At 37.2% G+C, this 19,961-nt stretch overlaps 2 protein-coding genes across 9 annotated transcripts in view; both read right to left on the bottom strand.

Annotated features, from left to right (window-relative positions):
• Positions 1–12,695: 12,695 nt before the first annotated feature.
• Positions 12,696–19,325, bottom strand: LOC132323172 (dynein axonemal heavy chain 11-like). Its single transcript, XM_059838141.1, is given in 8 exon segments — positions 12,696–13,424; positions 14,798–14,821; positions 14,823–14,997; positions 15,096–15,128; positions 15,130–15,176; positions 17,283–17,421; positions 18,247–18,311; positions 19,254–19,325. Coding segments are annotated over 8 exon segments (702 nt in total). The 3' UTR covers positions 12,696–13,277.
• The window catches only part of LOC132326444 (dynein beta chain, ciliary-like), a 33,370-nt gene continuing 31,648 nt past the window's right edge, over positions 18,240–19,961 (bottom strand). For 7 of the 8 annotated variants that reach the window (XM_059844578.1, XM_059844630.1, XM_059844600.1 and 4 more), the window contains one exon: positions 19,075–19,388. In XM_059844578.1, the coding sequence (XP_059700561.1) occupies positions 19,376–19,388 (13 nt within the window). In that variant the 3' untranslated portion in view covers positions 19,075–19,375. Of the gene's footprint in view, positions 18,351–19,074; positions 19,389–19,961 lie in introns of those variants that run through there. The other variant, XR_009486240.1, reaches the window with a different exon arrangement.

Raw genomic sequence — 19,961 nt, 5'->3', positions numbered from 1 at the left:
CTGAAAAAGTAAGCACAGCAAACTTTGCAAACCATTGCTCTATTTCCACTAAATACATTTTCTGTCTCAGCTTCCTACCCATCTGATCTTTAGGTCACTTTAGGGAAGGGACTATCTTCTACTTTGAACAAAAAGCATCTGTTCTTCACCAGTCCACAATCCAACATCCGTCATTAGATTGTAAAGATCAGCAATAACAGTGTTGTCAGGTACATGATATAGATATGATATAGACCTGAAAGCCATTGGAGAGGTCTCTCATATTTAGGGTGCAGTGGAACATCATATCAGTTGCTGGGAAGTTTTGAATCCTTGCCTGGTGAAGATATATGTCTGCTTGCACTATGGCTCAAATATTTGTGATTACTGGTGGAGCAAAGCTTGTTGCTGGAAGAGGAAGCCAGCTGTCTTTCTCTAGATGGTAATCAGGGAACCTGAAGAAAGGAAGTTGGAGGCAAATACTGCAAAACGTAGCTGAAAATAAAAAAGGAAAAAGAGATGAAGATTCTCAGCAGATAAGAGTCAGTGAAGTGTTAAATGACAAGAGAGCCTGGTGAGCATACATCTACTTGTGTGTCACAGAAAATACTTCATTTCTAGCCTCATCCTTGATGCAGTCCCACAGCAGTTGTACGTCTGGTTATGAGCCCCAAGGGCACATCTGACAGGTGGATGACCACATGAGACTGCAATTCAGGGAACTCTCAATGTCATCATAAATCTAGTGTGTCTCTTTCCATTTAGCTATAAGAACAGCAAGATTTTCAACCAGCACTAAATTTCAAACACTATATTTTCTCCTATTCCCTTTCATCTGCTACCTATTGTAGCGGAAAGCTAAATAGTAATTATTTCATGTATTAAATACAGGATTGCTATATTATGACACTTCAAACCCTAGCTGGAGCTTTGGCTTGATAATGAAGCTGCCAGCAGCTGGGTTCATAAGGGCAACATACTGAAAATTATGAATTTCTTTAATAGTTACCTTCTGCCTATCATAACTGAGAAAGAAAATGTAACTTGATTAATATTAGTGACAAAACACTGAAGCACTGTACATTTCCAGGCTTAACCTCAGTTAAAGAATCAACAGATCTGTCCTACAGGAAATCTGGAATACAAATGTCCATGGAAGTATAGAATAGAGATTGACATTTTAAAATTAAAAAAAATCCCACACTTTCTATCACATAATATTTTGTTTAAAAATTCTGTTGCAATTAAGATACCACATTTCTACAAAGCTTCTGATGATAAAGGGTTTTTTGTAATGAAACTGGCTCCAAACACACTTGGAGATGAGCAAAGCATGGTCAAAAGAGGTACAAATCATTTTGAGAATGCACACAACCACCACTCATCACAGATTAGAGGAAAATTAGCTGAGTAAGAAAAAAACCAGCAAAGATCATAATGGAGTAGGGGGCATGCTCCTCTGTTTGCTGTGTTATCCAATACACTTTCTGGCTCTCCAGGTGACACAGCTCCAGGTGAAATAAAAGGAGGTCACATAAAAAGTGGATAGCGATTAAAATTAAATAAAATTAAAATTAAATGAAATTAAAATAAAATTAAATAAAAATTAAAAAATAAAATAAAATTTAAAAAAATAAAATAAAAACAATTAAAGGGCTCTGAGTTTCTGGAAATTTACATTCTTTTTGTCCAAATGGGAAGAGAATCCTGTTTCTTTAGATGTTAGTGCACATGTCAACTAGGACAAGCAGGTCTTTAAAAGAAATACTGTAAAAGGAAAACTGATGAATAATGTAGTTATTCCCTGCTCAAATCAACAAATCCTTACTTCCCAGAACTTTATAAAATAATGCATTTTCTTTCTTTCCTTGTATTTGCAATGAATTTAACTCTATTTTAGAATTCTTAAGTAGTTACATTAAATTCCTGATTTTCATGTTCAGCACTTTTCTTGATTCGATCTGTTTTGTAAAAATGGAAATGTTTAATTTTTGGCTAGATTTTGTTTTAAAAGAATTCAAAACCATTCAAAAGAAAGAAGTGACAACCATTTTGAGCACTAGGGATTTTGAGATCTTAACTCTGAGATCTTTGTGAAAGAATAAAAGGTTTCCTGTCTCAAAAAGAACATAGTTTTGGGAAAAAACCAGGAAAGTATTGAGACATTAGCTTTGCATGTTACCAAGTTAGACCTGACTGATTTCTCCAAGCCAGATTTGAGGAATCACTTCCTTTTTTTTTTCTCTTTACATCTTCTTCCTTAACAAGATATTCAGCTGATGCCTGGCGTTATTTCTTCATGGGATGAAGTATGACCTAGTGAAAAAATTTATAAAATTCATCTGCATTTAAAGATGCAAGAACAGTACAGATCATTCAAAATGTTTTCTTTGTAAGTCACGTATTTTCTTCATGTCATATAAGATGACATGAAGACATGACATCTGAACAAGAATCTAATATGTATTTATGATAACAGTGAAGCATTTACACAGAATATTGGTCTTCTTGTAACAAAATTAACTAAAACACTAATCTGTTGATTTTGGATTGGAAACTTTATATTTACACAGGTTCTGGTGAAGGAATACAATATGTTTTAATTGTCAAAAAGTTAAATCGTCATTTGGAAAGTAAGAAGGTTGTCACCTACCCTAGGTGGCACTGCCTTGACATCTTGGACTAGATGATCTCCAGAGGTCCCTTCCAACCCCAACAGTTCTGAGATTCTGTGATTCTGTAATTACCTTAATTTCCCAAATCAACTGAATTTCTTTCAGTGGCCATCATCTATGCTTTTATTCTCATGGCAGAAAAAGACTGTTCATTTGAACCAGTATTATAAAGTTTCTATGGATTTTGTCTGATGTCGTTACAGGTGAAGAAATTGTCTTTAGAGGTGAAGAAAGCACAGAGGGTTAGAGGCTAAACACCTGCAATTTAGGGAATCAGCTTCTATATCTCAGCCATCCCTGCTCTCTACAGTCAATCAGTGGGGCCAATATCCAGCATCTTCATCAAAAGCAGCTGAAGGATACTTTCCTTACAAGACTCCATAGCCCCTTCACTTTCTGCTTCTCTTTTCTAAAACAGTTTATAACCTCCCAGGAACATATGTTTTCCTCCTTAATCAATTAATTTTGAAGCTTTCTGGTTTTTTTCTGTGGTTTATGGTTGCCATCATGGACCACAGCAACATTAAGTAAGAAGCAAATGCTCACCAGTGTCCGTAAGCAATATGCTGCAAAATCATGAGGCTGAACAATTTCATATCTATCCACTTCAGGCACATTCAAATCACTAATTAAATAGAAAAGTTTCTCATTCTTTTGCTGGACCATAAGTTTGACTACATTCTTCAGTTTTTTTCCAAATATCCCTGAAATGTAACACAAAGGCATAAAAATTATTACCATATGAAGCAACACTGAAATGAAACAAAAATCAAGAATTCAAAATCACGCTGGCTAAAATTTCTGGAACATTTCACCATGTACAAGGTTGGGGTTTTTTTAACTATTGAAGTCCTTAGCAGTCACTGAAACTCACAGATAGTCTTTGAGAATATATCACCTTGGGATTCTGAATTCCAGAAAAGTCTTGCTGATTCACTTGATTGACTACTTCACAGCTTTTGAAAGTTTCACAGCATATCCATCTGCATCCTTTGAAACTGAAATGCTTTCAATGTGAAATCCCCAGGTAGCCTGACACTCAGAAAATTAATCAGTGAGTAGATTATTTTCTCCTTCTCCTGGGAAGGATTAAATAAGATCTTTACCAAAATATGTAAAGTGCAAAAATATGAAGGATAGATCTCATTTAATCAGGACATTTAATCACATATCTAATGCAATATCATCTCCCAGACAAAGGAATATTAAGGTGTTTGTACTAAATTTCAGCCTATTCCCCAAAATGAGGTGCTTACATGATGGTCAGTGCAGACCATCAGGTTACAAGTTTACTACAATAGTGAACAAATTAACTCAAAGACCCTTATGTTTTCATCAGAACTGCAAAATGTTGAGACATAAACTTTGAGTTTATGCCATTTTTGTCCAACTGCACTTCTTTCCTTAGATGTGTAAGGAAAAAAAAAAGCTACAGAAAGCTGCTATGTCATGTTGAAAACACAGAATAAAACAACATTTATTAAGCATTATTATGATGCTGAACTCTGGTACGATGTGATCCTCAATTTTGACACTTAGTGAAGTATTCTACAGGAATAAATTCCACATATGACAGGATTCATCATCCACAGAAGTCTGGTTTCTAATAGCACTCTTTCAAAAACCTGCAGAAATTACCAAGAATTTATTAAAGCAGGACTGGAAAACTAACAATCTTCCTTCCTAGGTCATATATTTTTGCTATTCAAGTTATCACAGAAAGTATTCTGCACAAAATAAACCACAGCAATAGGTGGATTTCAAGGAAAACTTCAGTATTGTCACAGTGACAGAGCCTCTCACCTTCAACAAGCAACCTAAATTCTCTCTGTCTCAGAGCTGGGATTTGAACCAAAGGGTGTTATGAAACATTCAGGGAATACAGCGGTTAAAATCCTTACAGCACTGCAGAGCATTTAATGCAAACTCAATACTGTTTGGCAAGAGGAAAAAGATTTCTCAAAAGTTTTGTACATCTAAACCAGATTTTTTTTGGTCCAGTCAATAATGTAATGCATTTGGGATACACCTGCTATTGATTTTGAGATGATGAAAGCCAGAATTTAATAAGACTTAAATATTTGTCAGTAAGAAATGTCTATATGTATTTTAAAAAAAAGAAAAATAATTATGAGTTTCATGTATAATAAGTAGAAGAGGAAAAAGTGTAGACTACAGATTTAATTTTTTTCTGTGGCCTAGTGTATTAAAATAAAAGAATGAAACATAAGTATATGGTTTTGAACTTGTCTTGCTTATTTAAAAACTGGGCAACATGTCCATGATAGCCTGTAGGAGATGGAAACTGCACTGGCAGAGGGACAGCTGAAGGCTGGACTTCACAGCACTGCCACAGTCCTGACTCACAGCAGACTTATGAGTGCCTTGGGCAAAGCAGGATAAGCAAATACGTCACTGCAAGAAGTTTCCAGTAGGACTGTGGAAGCATTGTCATAGATTTTTCAGTGAAATGAATCATCTGCAAACCTTTGACTGGTGAGCTCAGCGAAGGTAACAAATGCTTCCAAGGCCATTTCTGTCCAGTCATAGTCAGCTGAAAGGATGGTTATTGACTGGAGAAGTAAAACAAGAAGATAAAGAGTGAAGGTGTGCTGGAAGATAGGACAGAAATGGAGAACCTCAACCTATTTATAACTGGATGATCATAAATTCTGGGGGCAAAATCTGTGGCTGCACTTACCCTGCTTTCCTACCACAGAAGGAAAAAACTTCTTGCAGAAACTATGTGCATATGAAAGGCCTAAAATCTCTTAATTACATAAAAGACAATTTTGTTCTTTTAGCTCCATGTGTACCCCTAATTTTAAACCACAATTTTCTTGATCTAAATTTTAAATAATGTCCACAATTATAAACACTTTCACATTTTTGTTCTCCCTGGCAGTGTTCCAGACTTAAGTATTATTGAGATCCCCAAAATTATTGTACCAATATTAGTTTGCATCAGAACGTGCCTCCAACAAGCAACATTCTCAAATTTTTTGCTGTTCTAGAGGCAGAGCGGGTGAGTCATATGCCTTGGGGAATGCTAAATAAAACCCTACACTACATGCTAATCTCACCCACTCTAGCAGATACCTCAAAAAATGCTATGTGGCTACAGATAAGATGAGAACTGACAGAAAATACTGCAGATTAAAAGCAATATGATCTGTAAGAAAAATATTTTAACCTCTGAACTACGGAAAGAACATTGCAATGAACAGTAGTGAATCACTGTTCTTTAACAAGTTCAACTCTTAAGCTCTTTTTTATGAACCAAGACTTAATTTAAATTGCTCATTTGTGCAATTTGCTGTGAATGATTCTTTCCATTATGAAAACAATCCACAATTTAACTGTTTCAGATAATTGCTTGGAGTGATGGCTCAAGACACATGAAGGCACTTCAGTGTATCACTTGAATGCATTTACCAGGAGGAAATATTGGTACACACAAACACAAAAATAATGTAAGAGGCCATCACTTTGATCTACACACGACAGTAAAAATAATTCCATCACAGCTCACTGAGACAATGCTGTAAACGCAATGGAAAGGGAGCACAATTTACTTGTTTCTGGATTGTCATGCAGTTCACCTGCTGGGATTAGCAGAGGGACTTGGTAGAAGAGCATTTAACAAGAGGAACTTGACTCAAGAGCAGTGGACAGAAGGAAGAGCTACAGACAATGAGATGGGTCAACTGCTTTGTACATGCCTTAATTTTTCTTAGAAGGAGCAGTGGATGGTTTACAGCACTGACTTGAAATGTGAAGGAATACTACTAAAATTTCACAGCAAATCCTTAAAGGTTCATAAACTCTCAAATTTCATGCCACGAGACTGTTGGTGGGTGTAACATGCTTGGAAAACAAGCCCCTGTGATGTTGACTTCACATCCTTGGTTTATTTAACAAGTTTCCTGCAAGAAGAATACACAGCCTTTGCTGCCCAGGAGCTCCTTTCATCAGCTTCTCTTTGCAATGGAAAGTGTTATGCTTTTGTACTCTAGAGCCACGGCCGTGGTTCCTACTGGAATGGCAGTCATTAGCTGAAAAATCCCTCCCTGATCAGAGGAATTTCTGAAAGGCTTTTAAGGCTGATTCCCCATTAAAGGAGCTATGACAGTTTACAACAGCTCGTGAGCTCACTCTGACGTGCAGCAAATTTCTTTTCTCCTAATCTTTCCATTCATTTTGATGGGCAAAAGGGCCATTAAGTCCTGTTAATGCAGGATTCTATGTTAACATGAATTTGGAAACACTTCAAAGAATGAACTAAGGTATAAAGAAGACAAAATGGTCTTTGCTTATCTGATGTGAATACAGAAGAAATTAACACAAGACATGAGAGAGAGAACAGGGCAAAAGCTTATTCAAATAAGATTTGTGCCTACTTTTTTAAACCTGGTGAAAATGTAATCCATTAGCAGCAATGTAGATTGGCTGAAAAATTAGACATCTGATTGCAAAAGCTGTTAAATTACACATCAAACACACTTAAATGCTTCTGAAGATTTTATCTCAATACTTCTAAAGTCTTAGAAAGTTTTTAAAACTGAAAAATCTTTCTTGCTATCTTTTCCCAGACATTTAAAAGGACAAGCCAGTGTATTAACTTATGGTGCTTTTCATAGCATGAAAAAAGAGGGCACAATTTTTTCCTGTGTAGTTGTTTCCTGTTCAAGTTACAGGAAGGATAAAAAAAGGGATGGCAAAGAGGGCATATCCACTGACAGCTGGGCTCTCCCTTGATCGTGTTCTTCATGAAGAGCAAAACAGACAGCTTTTATGACCCTATTTTCCTTTGACTGTCTGACTCCTCCTGTTGCAAAATCTACCACCAGTATAATGGTTTTGGCCAACATCTAGCCCTCTCAATTTGAGTGTTATATTAACATTTCCTTTGATCTGCATCCATCTCATCTACAGAGACTCCAAACTACACCAGACAGGGATTGACCCTCCTTGGATGTTTTGTGGTACCTGGCAAAAGTCATCTCAACTTCTGACTGTCCATTTTGGTACACCTACAGGCACCATGCTGAGACACTCAGGCTAGGACAAAGCTGGCTCAAGGCTTCTTGTGAACAGAGGTTAAGCCAAATTTTTTCATCTGCAATCAGACAGCAGCTTGTGGGAGCGCAGTGTCAGTTCCAGTTTGCACCAAGCAGTTTCATCCTCTTCCTTTCCCCTTGCCTGCCACAACTTTCAAAGTTTTCCAGTTTGCAAAGCAATGAACTTTGCCAAGGCCCAGACAGTAGCCAATGGTTGTGATAACACTGTAATAACTGTGGAATATGTTTTATCATTGCTGTTGAGGGAAGATAAGTTTCTCACATCTGTATGGAACTTACTCTGGAGCACTGCTGATGTTGTGTGGTAGCTGAATGAATTGCTGGTCTGGAGCTTGTTTTCAGAGACAGCACCAAGCCTATTACCTATAAACACTGTTTTTCCTACTCCAGCATTTCCTACAAGCAAGACAGCTTTGCCTTTTATTACAAGTAAATCAATGAAGTACTGGAGATCTACAGCCTAAAATGTGTGAACAAAGACTGACTAAAATTGAAAAGAAAAACCCCCACCAAACATTCGCACATCACAGTTTACTTTTAAAAGCGAACTGTAATTTCTGACTTTCTCTCTGGCTAGGACTAAATTATAAAATGTGATGAAACAGGATATACCATTCTTTTATTCTCAAAGAATAGCTAAAATAAATTGTTTTACTTTCAACACAGTGTTTCTACTTGAAAATTTTAATTCAACTTCTTCTAATAGGAAGCTTTTGAAGTCTGGTTGTATCTGAAGTGCAGTCATTCCACCTCAGGCTTTACAGCACACCAGTCTCCCTATAACTGTTAGGGAAGCAAAGACTGGTATGATGTAGGTGGTTTAATTTCTCAATTATTACAGTTAATTTTTTGGCCTAGCTTTCAACTTACCTAAAACCGTTTGGACAAAGAGTTGGAAATAAACAGCTTCCCTTACAGTGAGCACCTAAAAGCTTCCCTGCCTGATAAATCTTTCTTTTCCAAGATCTTCAATTGTCTTATAAATATTTTTTTTCCAAGCTCTGTATTTTCTTATCAAATATTAACCCTCAAAGACAACAGCAAAGTTGATAATGGATTATGCCTTTTGATGATCAAATCCATGTTTCTATGTCCACAGACTTCTAATCTCTCCAGGAAAATTCCTACTCATCTAAACATTAAAAAGTTGCACAATACAAGTTAATGCAATCAAAACACCATGAATCACTGGAGAATGCAGAACACACTGAAAAAACTGCAAAAATAACCATACCTTCAAACTGAGGTGATTACAACTAACAGCTCGTGCTTCCTAATCCTCTGCTGACAGGTATACATCATACTATCTTCTACAATTTGTCTTCTACAAATAGAACTCTATAAATTGTTCAAAAGCCTAGTGGAAAGGTGATGAAGTGACTTGATTCCTCTAGATCTCATACACTTTGTTTGTGTGAAGCTAATCTAGCTGGCAAAAAAAAATTATCTGTGCATAAACGTGGCCACAGGAAAATGCTAAGGCTTCAATTTGTGGTTTACAGTTGCTGTGGGTGTTACTTTCAATTATTTAAATGAATTTGGAGACTGAATTTCTCTGACTATGGATAAAAGGTGTCCCACACAGAAGTTGGTAGATGGCCCAAAAAGGCTGGAGCCCTGCCCTAAGTTGGAAGCTTGGGCTAGGTCAGGTTTCTGGGAGGACCTGTGAACCTGCATAGAGAGGAGCCCATGCTGGAGCAGGTTGGCTGGCACAACTTGTAGCCCATGGGGGACCACACTGGAGCAGTTTGTGAAGAACTGCAGCCTGAGGAAAGGACTCAAGCTGGAGAAGTTCATGGAGGCCTGTCTGCCATGGGAGGTACCCTGTGATGGAGCAGGGGAAGAGTGTGAGGAGCACTTCCCCTGAGAGGGAAGGAGGAGTAGAGGCAATGATGAGCTGACTGAACCCCATTTCCCATCCTTCTGTGCTAATGGGGTGAAGAGGGAGAGAAAATTGGGAGTGAAGTTGAACTGGGAAGAAGGGAGGAGTGGAAGGAAGGTGTTTTTAAGATTTTGGGTTTTTTTTTGACACTACCTTACTCTGACTTGACTGGTAATAAATAAAACTAATTTCCCCAAGTTGAGTCTGTTGTGCCTATGGCAGTGTGCTGAGTATTTGATTCCCCTGTCTTTATCTTGACCCAAGAGTCTTCCATCATATTTTTTTCTCCACTGTCCAGCTGATGAGGGAGAGTAATAGAGGCATGGTGGGCTTCTGGCATTTAGGGTCAGTAGTTTGGAGGGTCAGCCCTCCACACTACTGCTCTGATTAAGCAGTACATATAAGAGAGATAAAAAACTCCACTTAACTGATGATAAAATTCTCTGAAATGGCAATTTGAGGATATATGTGGCCACCAAATAAATTAACGTAATGAAAATTAGAAGGAAGACTTAGTATAAATAATGGAGTTTGATCCAATTAATCTTCAAACTGGATGTTAAAAATGCCAACTAATAAAATCAAAATACTTACAGGTTCTACTCCAGGTGCTGGGGTTTCGGGCGATGAATACTAGCTCTGGATATTGTAGCTGGGGCAACAGCTCTTAAAGGTGTACCTCAAACAGCAGCCATATTTACAAGCAATGAATGTGTGCCTATGACTCTGTCAGGGTCACAGCCTAGAAATCATCAGTAAACTTTTCAGGGAAAGAAAGTTAAGATATGCTGTTTAACAAGAACATGATCGAGGAAATCATGTTTATTACAGCCTCACAGAGGATTAGTTGCAACACAATGCATACACAATGCATTCCTTGAACAAGCCAAACAAACTCTGTTTGATCATGCCTTAGGGTTTTTTACCAGAATCAAAGAGGGTGAAAATTCAAAAGGTTTTACTTGACCTTGCACGAGTCTGTTAGAGTTTAATTAATTTACAAGGTGACTAGCCTGCTTTGCCAATGTGAGTTCTCCTGAAAACAGATGAAATCAGACGAGGGCAAAATCTCTCTCAAGGTCAATGGAAATAATCAGAAGATGATTCAGAGCAGGAGTCTAAATTTAGGTGCTCCAAAATGTTTCTCGAAAAAGCCACTTCCTGTTTCTCAGATAAAGTTAGATTATATGGCTCACCCCACCAGGCACCTTGCTGAGTAACCAGAGGATTACTATGGTTTAAGTTTCTAAGACAGGAAAGCATAAAACTCCTATCACTTCCAAATATTACATTCAGATCTTAGATTTGGATTTCATTACATTCCAGCATTTCAGAGAGCCCACAAAATTGGTTTGGCTGTATAATTAATAAGAAAGAAATAAGTCTGTATTCTACTGTGCTTAGACTGACTGATTTAGATTTCCTACCATTGATGCCTTGAGAGGAGACCTAGAACAGACACCAGACAGAGTTAAAGAATAAAGCAGGGATTTATTAAAAGGCCTCAATGGACACACCTTGGGCAGTACAAGAGCCCAGCCAGGGCTACACCCAAGGCGGACCCAAAATGGTCACAAAAAGGATGACCAGTCACAGAGTGTCACACTTCTATAAGTTTTGGTCCATTAGCATATTGGAGTTAATTGTCCAATTATAACTTTAGGTTATGAAGTCCCATCCTTCTTGTTTTTCTCTCTTCATTTCACCATTGTTTGTCCTCTTGGGCCTGAAATTTGTATTGATTATCCTTGGTCCCAAGCTAGAAAAGGAATTGTTTTGTCTAGCTACTCTGTGAAGAGAGCTTACCATCCATTAATAGGAAGCTCAGAACCACACACTAAAGCAGCACAGAATGTGAAAAATATAAAAGCTGAAACTTAAGGCATTGCCATAGTACAGTGATGCAAGGACTTCAGTAATGGAATATTAAAGCTATTTTACGGAGAGACTTTCCAAATACCAGTTTCAATAATCTCGTCATTGATATCTCTAGTTACATCAGCTCACATCTGGGAGGCACAATCAGCATTACAGTATTCATAGGCTAATTTAAGGCTCTTTTCTGTGCCAAATAGGCAAGATGTAAAGTGGAAATTAGATATTAAATATCACTTAGCAATGGTGAAAACTAAAGAAATTATAATAAAAGAAAAAGGAATGCACACTGCAAAACTGTCTCTAGAAATATAGAGGAAGAAGCAAATGGGAAAACAGGTAAAGGGAAAGCCACTGTAATTGTGTCTCAATGGCTCACCTTGTTAGCATCCAAAACAGTGTTGAGGGACTCAGTCTACATAGGATCTATATCCCTATTTAAAACAAAGCTTTTTTGCCCCTCATGGGTAATATTGGCTTGTCCTCTCAGAGAAGATGACAGGAGAACTGCAAATTATATTTCAATATAATCTTATCACTTAAGTGCTTAAACAACATTGTACTGCAATTAAAACTTCAGAAGATGACACATCACTGAAACAAGAAGCTTTTGTAACATCAAACCCATGTTTTCTTCCTTTGCTTTTTTATTACGTAGTTGTTTAGAACAACAACAAAAAAAAAAATCAGTGAACACTCAATACAGTAAAATGACAGCATTTTGTGTAATAATGACCTATTTCTGTTTTGATTACAGGAGAGTTGGTCATAAGTCTTCATGATATGGGAGATATAAGGGAGATGCTGTGGGTCTGGGGAGAAAATAACATTCCCTTCAAGGCAGCTGGATCAGAATTGTGGAGGCTAATACTTTCTGTCTACCAGCATCCTGCTCTGCCCTCCAGCCTTTCCATAATCACCAGTGCTCTGCACCCACATCAAGTTGCATCAAAACCTCAGGAAAAAGGAAGAATTCTATCTCTTACATGTTCTCTGAATTCTGGTATTGTCCACTTTGGATGAAGAATGACATCCTAGCAAGAACACGTGTTTCTTGCCATCTTTCCACTCTCAGGTTTCCTGGTGTATAAAAACACACAGTTCATCAGCTGTCAGAACTTCTCTATTAAGTTAATTCCAAATGGGCATTTCTTTTGTGTTCACATACATGTGATGAAGAACTTGCAGAACCTGAAGGGAAGGAGCAGGGTAATGTTAGTGACACTATTTCACATAGTAGGAATTTTTCACTTTTTCCTGAAGTGGATCTTGGACTGAATCCCTGTACTCAACCAACAGTTTACATTAATTTATTCTTGTCTCTGTGCTGGTTTAGCCCCAAATTTCCATTAAGCTTAAGGATAGGAAAGGAGATTCCCAGTCTGAAATAGCCATATTCCGCACTCAATTCTACTAGAAAATGTTAAATGGAGAAGAAAATCTACGCAGCTGCCAACATTTAGTAGCATAAATAAGCAAGCATTATGTATTAGAATTATTTGTCTAGCATTTTGGCAGGACATTCCATGATGTCTTTCTAGAAGTCTAATTAAAACATCCTGCTTCTCCTTCCAGAACAAAGTATTACTTAGTCTATCTGTCAAATTGAATGTTCATTACTTCATGCCATGATTAACTGTCCTTTGGGACATGCAAACAGCACATAAAATGTAGAATTTGCTTGCAACATTTGAGCTTCCTATTGCTCAGCATGTGGCTGGCTGAGTGGCTTCAGCAGCATGGTATTACCCTGCAGCCTCAGGCAAAGGCAACATGAAGAATTTTTTATGCAAGAGCCGTGGCAGTTTCTTTACAAGGTGAGATGGAAAACATGCTGCATAGGCAGGCAGGTACCTTACCCTTCCCATTCCCTGCAATTCCACCCACAAACACAGAGTGACACACTGATGGCTGCTCCTCCAGCTGAACATCCTGCCACACAGAAGGGACACACAGGGACCACCTCTCCTCCCCTGTTGTGGTTCTTATCACAGAGACAGAATTATTCACAAGAATTTTTCCCTCTATGCATTCTTATTCCCTTTAATAGGAAAAAATAAGCTTGCACTTCCTTGGCAGATTTGCCTCAGCAAAGCTGATGCTGCATCAAGAAACACGGTCTCTCAGAAAATGGTAAGAATTAGTGCAAAGGGATTAAAGCCATTACCTCAGCAAGTGAGAACAAATCCTATTCTGATAGACAGCCATACAGTCCAGCAGGACTGTGGAAACCCAAGGATACAGAACAGTTACCACAAATTTGCCACTGCTTTGGCAGAGTGGATTCAGCAATCAGTTGTACAGCTGGAATTCAGAAAAATACAAAGTCAGTCTCCTAAAGTAGTACATTGCTTCCAAAGAAATAGTTGCATGAGTCACAAAATAGAAATAGCTTGGCTGCTTGTGGATTTCTGTTTTAGCGAAGAGTATTCATTCTGATTTTCCGAAGCCTAACAGGAACAAGTTCATGATCTCCAGTTAGCAGGAAACAAAAAACTCTGTAGAAGGATGATTGTGAAGTTCATAATACATCAAGGCATCCCTTACTGTTTTTCACTCTTCTGTCAGGATAACGGAACAAGAGCAAAGAGCACAAAATCCTTTATAATTCTTCTGATCAGTCACATTCAACAAACCTGGTTATTTCCAATATAACCCAATAAAGGTAAGGATGTGCTGCCACATACAGCAGATGTGGATGGTACTTGAAGAAAGGTGGGAATAAATGCACTATTTATTTGGTCTATATACTAACCAGTGTTTCTATGTTTCACTTTTTCACTCTGTCTCTAATTAAAACAAATTAGTGCTTAAATTTAGCTTATGGGCAACTACTGCATGCATGCTTTTAATGTGCATAGCACATCGTGCACTATACTATACATCAAAGCCAGAGCACAAAAAAGTGACATGTAGCCATGCATATTCCAAATCCACACCTTCTTATTTATATTTTTTTGTTCCCTTACTCTTCTTGCCTCACTATAAATATCTGACCAACAATGAATTTGCTACCAAATATAAATTCGTCTTACCATGCAAAACAAATATTTTTGTCACTCTAGATTGTCACTGTACATAGCTTTTCCAAACAGGAGACATGTTTCCTTATGGACATATTTATCATACTGAGGAACATTACTACCATGATGAAATGCCTTTGAAATACTGAGTCATTGAGAGACACTTTATCAATGCTTTAACATATTCAAAAATTATCTTTGTGTCTGATACAACCAACCCATTGGCAATTATCTTGATAAAAAATCTTAAGGGGAGTGATTAAAGACAATGAATTTGTTTACTTTGAGAATAAAGTTCTCTTCTGGGCTGCAAGTGGAGCTCCAGGGTAGATTGTTTAACCATCTGCTCAGACTGTAGGTTCCCCATCTTCAGAACATCCAGAGACGGAAACAGGTCACTGAGCACGCCTGTGAAAATTGGGATATCATCTGTCACTATTTTATGCAAATTGAAGTCTCTTAAGATGCAAATAAGCACATGGAAAAAGAGGGTAAACAATGTATCACAAGAGCATTAAATTTTTTTTTTAGGAGTCTGTTTTTATTCAAAGGCAAAACACCAGAAACATATTTTACCTAATCCTCAGGTCTGTTCTTATCTCCTTGCTTCAGAAATTACCAAAACTGACTTGATAGCATGAAGTCCCCAGTCATAACAGCCCTACAAAGACATTTTAACTAATCATGTTAGCACACAAAATAAAACTAAGTGGTAATGTTCATGAAGAAAACAATCATTTTACACACAGAGTTAAACAAGACATTTTTATTCACTTGTAGTCTTTCAGTGGCTTTTGGTCACTATTAGACGTTGACTAAAAATATAAAAAGCTGAAATATACATATCTGTATATCTATTTAATTTTCAGTATTGCACCATTTGATTCCCTATTCTAAACTGGCTACCAGCTGAGTAAAGTTTGAAAATATATTCTGCAGCCACAGCTAGGAATTCAATATAAATGCAGCCCATTAATATTATCAATTCCCTCTGCCCCCCCCCCCCCAAAAAAAAAACCAAAACCCAAAACAACAACAAAACTGGAAGCAAACTCCCAACCTAAAAATACACCATGTCAAGTTGACAGATGCCATGCCTTTATCCTCTTCCATGACAGTGGTAACTCTAAGTGTGAATCAAATGTACTAAATACAGCACAAAAAATAATGAAAAAAAAAGTAATTTCCAAATTCAGGACAGTTCATGATCAGTAAGAAAAAAAACTTCTGAGGTAAATGATTATTTATCTATTATCTGCATTGAAAAGGAGTCTCCACACTTTAGGAATGGTACATCTGGTCAAAGAAGTTAAAACGGAATTGATAATGAAACCAGGAAATTTAGGAATGGACTGTGCTTAATAAGACTTTTGTTAGATTTAGGCAAGGGTTTTATTTTGTTTTTTTTTTTTTTTTCTGTTGTTGTTTTGAGTTTGGGTTTTTTGTTTGTTTGTTTGTTTTCAGGATATGCATCTTAAGAGCAGCCTGGTGTGTGGCTTGTCCAGTGTACAAGGACTTCATTTGCCATGGTATCACAGGACCAGAAGCCCCTTCACAACATAAGCCCTGAAAGCTCTGACTGATAACCCTGTTCTGCAGCAGGCTGAGGATCCTTTCCATGGGCTGGGATCCTAGTGCCCCAAAGGTATATTTAAAGGTCTAAAAGTCCCTATACCCTTAGAACTCTTTGAACTGGTGTATAATTTATGCAGAAGCCCAGAATTTTTTCTCAGAGTTATTTGATTTCTCTCATTTCCATTAAAAGTAAACCAAATGAGACATAAAAAGTAAATAAAGAATATTCTTGATTTCGCTTCAAACATTAATGTTAATATTATTATTGTAACTATGATTAATACTGAAGTGGCAAACAATGGTATAAATTGCTTTTCTCAATTCAGAACATGCCTCCAGGAAAAAGTAATCATTAGACTCAAGGAATCCTTGTTCTAGTGAAGCAAACAATATTAATTATTTTTAGATATGCACAGTTTAATTTCATTATCTCTAGAAAATTGCAAGAATGTGTCAGAAAATATTCAGGATATTTAGACATAATTTCAAAATTATGCAGGCATGAAAAAAAAGTTGTTTTTTATTTCAAAAAGGCCCTGCCTGCTATTTGAGTTTATGGTTTAAGGTTGAAGGGTTCTTCAAGTTCTAATTCCATTGATAAAATTGAATATTAGGAACATTTTGCAAAAAATTATACAACTGGAGATTATTAAAACAGCATACATTCAGGAAAGCGATCATATGGTTTCTAGGGTTTGCATTTTTAAGATAACTCTGAATAGGAATTCTTTCTAGGATAATAATTAAATTATTTAGAAATCCTTTTCAATCCCCTTTTTTTCAAACAGCTTTGTTTCACTGCTTTTACTGGGGAAAGTTTAAAGACATGTTCATTCAATTACAATAGGCTATGTGTTTTTCAAAATAATTTATACTCTGTTACTCTCTTCTCCAAAAGATAGTTATTTACATGGGTGTTACACAGCAGCACAAAGTAGTCAGTCATCCCAGGTATGAGGTTGTGATATACAATTGTTTAATGCAAAATGAGCACGTTACAAACATCTAAAGGTAAGAAGAAAGGACACTTTTTTCCAAATTCATGTCTGACAATTTCTTAAGGATGGACATGGGATTTAGAGTGCCTTTAAAATACAAGATAAGAGAATTTGCATAAATCCCTCCTCTTGTGCAATATTCAGCTGTGTGCTAATGGATGTGTAGTAAATCCAGAAACCCAAAGAACCCTCACCTGTTCAGGGAGCAGCTCCCTGCAGAGAGGGTAGAAGGTGATGAACTTCCTGGCTAACAGACAGGCATCAATAAACCCTTCAGCAGCCAACATCATTTCAGAGACCAGTTCAATGTCAGGGACAACCATGGCACAGGTTCTAGGGAAGGAAAAACACCCCATAATCCAGATGCACAAATCAGTATTTAAACACGGTGAGAATAGGCCAGCTAAATCAAACACGTCTGATGTGTGCAAACATTTTTAAAAACAGAGCTCACGAGAGTCACAATTAAGAGTGTCAATCAAAGCTGACAAGGGCCCTAGTTCAAAGAAAAATGAGCTAATTAAGCACTGGTGATTGTTAATATTCCATAACACTGCTGCACAAAAGAGGCATCTGAGAAACACAGACAGGTACTGCCCAAACTCAGAGCAGGCATAGGCTGCAGTGGTGGCACTTGCCACTGGTCACTGGGGGCACAGCCAGCAGCTGTACAGGGTCTGGAAGCCAAGTGCAACACAACCATTGCTAAAAATGTCATCATTTTTTAAAGCTCTTCAATTTTTTTTGTGAGCTTTAGTGCTTTTGTATGAAGGTTTGGTTGCCTTTAGAGGTTTCACTGTTTCTTTTCTAAATATAACTACTCAAACTTTTAGAACCAACACCCAGAAATTTTAATGACACAAATGAAAAATATCTCATTAAATCTCATTTTTAAATGAGCATGAAGTAATAATGTTATTGCCAAACAATTTCACAATTTCCTCATTAAAAATCTTTACTTCATTTACATACTAGCAAAAAGGAGATCTTAAATTTTGTGTTCAAGCCAGCTACAAACCAGCACATTTGTACCTCAGAGCTCTTTCTTACTACTGAACAAAACCAAATATTTCTTCTTTTTCCCCATCCAGAAATATACTGTTGAACTAAATGACCAGTTTTAATTTTGTCATATTGTCATATGTATGAATGGGGAACCTGAGGTTCTCATGTAGCTCTGTCTGACCTGCACATCCAGGGATTGTAGTAATAAATATTCTACTCTGGATTTCAGGGTCATCTTTTCACTAAGAAATACAAATCTGTTAAAAAAAAGATAACACAAAGAAGTGTTAAAAGAAAAGAAGAAAACATACTAGACCTTAGCAAGCAGAGATATTTCACTGGTAAGCACCAGCTTTTAGTAATCTGTCTGGCATTGAATTCAGAAGGAAAACACTGGACTATTAGAGCCACAGAGAGTGCATATGGCTGAAGCATGTCTATAGGAAGAATCACCTTTGGAAACACAGAATAAAGGAGACTAGTAGGGATGCAGAGGATTTGAAAAGGCCAGGAGACAATATTGAGTAAAAAAACCCAAAATGAAGAAGGGTGAACATAGGACAGTGGAGAAACAAGGCAGTGCTCAAAAGCACTGGAAAGTCCTGGAACCACTGAGACTTCTTGCAAATTTGAATCCCTCCAAACTTCTCACCCATAGGGTGCCATGGTCTCACATGGTAGGACTTGAACCAGTTTCAATAGCAAAACTTTAATTGTAATCTGGTAGGACCAGGGTTTACTCACATTTATTCCTGCAGTTTAAAGAGAAAGTAATTTTTGGGTAGGACATTACACAGATATTGTGTTACTATCTAGTCTTTCATTTACAAATAGTTTCAGAGGAACTTTGGAGGAACATATTACTGGTTCAGAATTTATAGCTTGCAAAGGACAAAGAAACACTCCTATCACATTCACTTCTTTTTTTTCCCCAATTTTATTGTGGATAGGCTTTAATTGTACTGCCACTACTGATCAGACTTCCACCAAGAGATGACTGAATTCTTCAAAGCTCCTGAATGGACTAAACCTTTAAAGATATTCCCTACAGACTAAAATGAAAATATTTAACATATTTTTCTTGAAAGCAGAAGTTTCCAGTGCAATTCACATGAAAAAGAAGCTAAACAACCTCCATACTGCTTAACAGAACATCTCACCTTGTCATCCATGTATTCTGAAAAGTTGAAAATTTTCACCATCATACCAAGGGCACAGCCTAAATCTTCCATGGTCTCTGTCTTCTCTGCACCAGCTGGTCCTGCAGGAGCACCACTCACTGCTAGGTGGAGAGCCTGGGTTGGAGTAATAGAACACCTTAACATATGAAAAGGGATTTTTTGGATTGCAATGAACTTCTACAATATCAGGAGCTTTTTTATAACTCTTATGTTTCAAGGATGATTTATTCTAAGTCCACTTCTCATTATAATTTAATGTCCTAAACCACAAATGTATCTCTTCCATATTCATGTAAGATCATGGTGTGGTACTACTTGGAAAGTGCTTATTTTAGAAAAGGAAACTGACTACATCAGTATTTTTTATCAAGAAGGAAGATCCTATCAGTGATCACATAGGACAGGAAACAGGAGGCTGTAGCTGCTGCTTTGCTTATTTCAAAGACTTGACCCCCAGAATTTGGCCTCCCAGCTGAGGGTTGAAAGCATTAAGCTAGCCAGGATGCCTGAGTGTATCTTTTTTGATCACTTATTTTAACAAGAAATTCGATATTGGAGCCAAGACATGCCCAGAAGAAAAAGTTTCACTGTATGTGGTATATAAAAAAATAGTAGTTTGGACTTTCACAAATGAAAAAAAAATTGCTGAAAACTCCTGGTTAACCTTGGCAAATAACTGCTCATATT

The sequence above is a fragment of the Haemorhous mexicanus genome, chromosome 1 (genome assembly GCF_027477595.1).
Source record: "Haemorhous mexicanus isolate bHaeMex1 chromosome 1, bHaeMex1.pri, whole genome shotgun sequence".
Taxonomy (NCBI): domain Eukaryota; kingdom Metazoa; phylum Chordata; class Aves; order Passeriformes; family Fringillidae; genus Haemorhous; species Haemorhous mexicanus.
This window is presented reverse-complemented; position numbering and strand designations above follow the sequence as displayed.